General features: G+C 32.7%; 1 protein-coding gene across 2 annotated transcripts; it reads left to right on the plus strand.

Moving 5' to 3' along the window:
- Window positions 1-723: 723 nt before the first annotated feature.
- On the plus strand, window positions 724-4,376 carry LOC111884743 (actin-related protein 8). Of its 2 annotated transcripts, none has more exons than XM_023881051.3 (12): window positions 724-1,194; window positions 1,367-1,446; window positions 1,558-1,628; window positions 1,754-1,821; window positions 1,902-1,963; window positions 2,076-2,173; window positions 2,341-2,422; window positions 2,511-2,653; window positions 2,748-2,896; window positions 3,007-3,143; window positions 3,327-3,445; window positions 3,998-4,376. In XM_023881051.3, exons 1-12 carry the CDS (start codon window positions 836-838, stop codon window positions 4,073-4,075), a joined length of 1,446 nt encoding a protein of 481 aa, XP_023736819.1. In that variant the 5' UTR covers window positions 724-835; the 3' UTR covers window positions 4,076-4,376. The 2 variants fall into 2 exon arrangements, with proteins under 2 accessions (XP_023736819.1, XP_023736820.1); XM_023881052.3 differs by having other exon boundaries at window positions 1,370-1,446.
- Window positions 4,377-5,166: the final 790 nt, after the last annotated feature.

Raw genomic sequence — 5,166 nt, forward strand, 5'->3', positions numbered from 1 at the left:
TTATTATATTAAGACTTATATATATTCATCTTCTTCGTATCTTTGGTTCAAGAACAAAAAATTATGGAGTATGGATGTGTATTCATCGACGAAGGGTTCACAAAAAAAAATCCAGGGCTCAAGCTAAAAATTTCAAGTATCCATGTATTTATGGATAAAATATTATTATACAAAAAAATAATTGGGTTCAAAACAAACTTTTTATAGGTTCAAGACCCAAAATTATTCATCGTCACCATTTTCTTTTCAACCATATTCATTGAAGTTGCATTCTTCGGCGAACGGTGTTTGTGTATCAATTTTTTTTCTTCAAATTTGTGATTGCAATAGGGTTTTTCGGTTTTCAGCAAAATTGAATCCCGAACGAAGAAAACAATTTGAGAAGACGATGAAGATAATCTTTTAACCTAAATATATTGTACTATATATATATTATATTTAAGATGTTAAAATACACAAGGTTACTGGTTTACCTTTCTACTTTGTATAAATTATAATATAAAATCATCAATTTGACACAAAAAATTAAAATCTAAGTTTAACAGTACAAAAATGTGACACGTTTATATTTTGTCCATACATACACATGGATTTGGTATGTGTGTAAGGGTTAAATTTGTGAATAGATAAAATCGCAGGGTTAGTTATTGAATAAATGAAATTAGAGGGTGAAATTTAAACCAACACACATCGATAGTTACAAACAATGAGTAGTTACGAGTCAAGCCATGGAATGAGTAGTTGAGTACGGCTCCAAAAGAGAAGCGTCAGCGCCCGCCACGATTTCCACTCGGACACAATATCTCCGCCAGTACCACATCAGATTCGTTTCGTAATGGCGTATTTCTTGAAGAAGATTCTGGAATCTGCAAATCGTTTGAATTCGACTAATTCCAGTTCGAGCTCATCACTGAATTTGAACTTCTCGATTTCAAGTCATGCATCTGTATCAGATCAGGTTATCGTGTGTTCGTCGTCAACTGGGGAATTTGACCGAATACCTATTGATATATTTATGCAAATTCTCAAATTGCTTGGACCTAAAGAGGCGGCGAAGCTCATAGTTGTTTGCAAATCGTGGAAATTAATCGTCTCTTGTAATAATTTGTGGATATATTATCTTCAAAACAAGAAAGATCCCTGGGACGCGATGTTCTTCGCTGAAAGCAACTTACGATCCGGTTATCCTCTTAGGTACATTTTTTTTCGCTATTTATGATTTTTTGAACCATATGATTTCATTACAGAACTATATGATTCATTCAAATTTCTCTTAAATGTAACTGTATTGAGAAAATATGGCTGCTGAAATTGCGATATAGGTATTCGTATTACAATCAAATTTCAAATTTCATGTTTGCTGCAGAAGTTATCCTTCTCAGATGCAATCATTTATGCAAATTTATGGGCAACGAGCTCAGGTTCCTGGAGCTATTATCATTGATGGTGTGTATGCTTCAACTTAAACTGCTATTAATTATGATTATTTTAGTCGAATTCTGATGTTGATTCTAAAGTATTCAGTTTCTTATTCTTATATATCCTGATTAATTAAAGGTGGTTCTGGCTATTGCAAATTTGGTTGGAGCAAATATGGTTCTCCATCCGGGAGGGCATCAACATTTATGGTAAGCAACTGCAACTGATTTGGTGACTTTGGGTTTACCAATCTATTTTCTTGCTTCTTACATTCTAAAAAAATCTACTTCCATTATTTGATATTCTAAAAGATGGATTGTATCTGTATATGTAGGAATTTGGAAACATTGAGTCTCCAGTGTACTCTAGGCTTCGCCATTTTTTTGCAACAATGTATAGCAGGTACCCAATCTCATTACTTACTTTCCACATTATATTTAATATTTTCTTTTCCCTTAGTTGAATCTGTAAATTTTCTTCAGAATGCAGGTGAAACCATCTTCACAGCCAACTGTTGTCTCAATTCCAATCTCTCAATATGGCGGTATGGTTTCTAATAAATAATATCTGGAATGATATGATTTTTTATGTATTATCACATTGATTTTTACATTCATCATGTGATTTCATGCTGTTATTTTGTGAATGTGTTTCAGATAGAGAAGCTGCTAAAACTGCCAGACGACAACTAAAAGAAGCCGTCTACTCAGCACTGTTTGACTTGAATGTTCCTTCTGTTTGTGCAATCAACCAGGTTTGACCATATTTGTTGACTTCATAACACAATATATATATATATATATATATATATATATATATATATATATATATATATATATATATATATATATATATATATATATATATATATATCCGGATCCCTAAAAACAAAAGTTGTTGTTGTATAATCAATGTGTGCAGGCAACTTTAGCTTTGTTTGCAGCAAAAAAAACCTCAGGAATTCTTGTGAATATTGGTTTTCATCAAACGTGTGTTGTACCAAGTATGCTATCTCTTCCCTTCTTCATCTTTCTACCATTTGCATGTAATTTTGAAGTCTCATCAAAAAGTTTTAATCTTATGTTATTCAGTTTTAAATGGTAAGATTATGCACAAAGTGGGTGTGGAAAGTATGGGAGTTGGAGCTTTAAAGCTTACAGGATACCTTAGGGAACAAATGCAGCAGAGAAATCTTAATTTTTCCTCATTATACACAGTGCGCACGTTGAAAGAGGTATATACATATATGTATTCTATGACTGTTTTAAAAGGGCATTGGTGTTATTTTGCCTTAATGTTGTTGTTGTTGGAATAAAATGGCATTGCAGAGGCTTTGTTATGTTGCTATTGACTATGAAGGTGAATTACGAAAGGACACAGAGGCATCATATGAAGTTCCTGTTGAGGGTTTGTTTACTCTTAAGCAAGAAAGATTTCGTACAGGAGAGATTTTATTCCAGCCACGCATTGCAGGACTGTATGTACACCTTAAACATATGATACATACATCGTCATATCAATCAATCAGAGTTTATTACTTATATGATTGAAGGGGTATTTTTGTCTTTTTGGTACATACTGATACAGGAGGACTGCAAATGGTTTGCATCAAGCAGTGGCAATTTGCCTTGAGCATTGCCATGCTGCAGGATTAACCCCTGATGAAACTTGGTTCAAGACCATTGTCTTGGCTGGAGGCACTGCATGTTTACCTGGAGTAGTAGGTACATTAACATATCACTGCTATATTGCTATTTTATATATATATATATATATATATATATATATATATATATATATATATATATATATATACACACACACAGAGACAGATGATGGTGTTATAATTATATGATGATGTGTGTAATAAATAAAGTGATGGATTAGTAAGTATTTTGGTAATGCAGAAAGATTAGAGAAGGAATTGCATGTTCTTCTTCCTCCATCCATATCCAATGGAATTCGAGTTATTCCACCTCCACATGGTGCAGATTCTGCATGGCATGGGGCAAAGCTTCTCAGCAATGTAAGTTCTTCTTTCATTCTGCCTCTGGTTGTGTCTTTAATCACCAAATCTTTGGTTTTTGATATGATGTGATGCATGTTTTGAGTTAAATAGATTGTGATCCTTGTTGAATCAACTTAATATAGAAAGTGTTAGGTTTGCTGGATTTAACCAGAATTGGAATTCAATTCCATTCCAATCCTCTGTTGGAATTTTCAATTCCTCTAGACAGATTCCAATTATTGTCCAAAACATTTTCTTGAACCAAATGACTCTTAGAAAATCTCATGGAAAATTAGAAAACAGTTAAAAGTTTTTTGTGGTTACTACAGCAACTTTCTATAAACTGTTATTTTTCAAAATTTATCGGCATAAAACTCCTCCAATACAAGGACTTCTCCAAAGCTTTTTTTTTTTTAAACGATTTAAATAATTTAAGGGTTAATGACCAGTTTATACAACAAAGTTACATATTTTTTTTTACCAAATCATACAACGAAATGCCAAAGTATAACAAACGGGTATATTGAAATGGAGTCATATTCAATTAAATTTCATGCACTTTCCATGTAGCTAAGCACCTTTCCAAATTCCTGGTGTATCACAAAGAAGGATTTTCGACCAAAGTCCAGAAGAAACTTCATATGGTAAACTTTTGCTTTTTTTTTTTTTTTTTTTAATATTTATTATAACCATAAGCCACCAATAGGCAATTAGGATCGTCTTGTTATGTTACTGATTCCTGCAGTTTGTGTATATAATTATATATGCCTGATGTGGGTAATCAATAATCTTCTTAGGGCATGTTTCTTTTTCCCTATTATGTTATGCATGGGTAAATGATGTATGTATGGATTAAATAATGTATACAAAAGTATGTTGTATTTGATAAAATGCTGTATACAAAATGTTTGTTGTATGTATAAAATGACGTGTACAAAAAGTTTGTTTCTTTCTTTGATTGAATAAATTATTATAAACCCAAATGTATAGGCACAATATCATTACATAATAATCCAACTAAAAAAACTTCTAGAAAAATATTTTGAAACTAGCTCTATGCTACCTTCAAATTCTCATATTCATTTAAATTCAACCATACTATTTATATCCATAAGGGTACACGTGAAATATAATTGACCCAACTCAGACATCTAACCATTTCTTGAAACACACCTAATGTGCTTACCATCATGCTCCAAGTTGGAAAATCTCTCGTAGACATGCATTCAAACACTTGATATGCGAGCTTACTTGGCCATATCTCATGTAGCCATAATCATGGAGTTGTTTGTGTGTATGTTATCTTATGAGAAATAACGTGTTCAAACGATCCCATGTTTCCTAAATCTGCGTACATGTTTATCATCAAGTTGTGTATATATGTGTCAGGTTTTATTCCAACTTTGATGATTTACGCATGGAGGTGTTTATCTCTCAAAATGGGTTTTAAACGAGAACACGCTTTTAGAACATGTGTGTATATGAGGTTGTCAGGTGTTAGGATTCCCTCTAAGAGTTTGTTGTAAAGTAAAGGTGAATCATGTTGGCGATCAACCAAAGTTAAGCCTCTGATGATAATAGTGTTGTAGGCATACGCATCGGGAGAAGGAGAACGAACTGTGTAACATAGAAAAAGCTTCATTGATTAACCTTGTGTTAATCTACGTTTGATCAATCCTAACACCACAAATTGGGTGTGTAATTTCATGGTTTCCTTAACGTTGTTGAATATTTGCAAC

Source organism: Lactuca sativa, chromosome 7, assembly GCF_002870075.4.
Source record: "Lactuca sativa cultivar Salinas chromosome 7, Lsat_Salinas_v11, whole genome shotgun sequence".
Taxonomy (NCBI): Eukaryota; Viridiplantae; Streptophyta; class Magnoliopsida; order Asterales; family Asteraceae; genus Lactuca; species Lactuca sativa.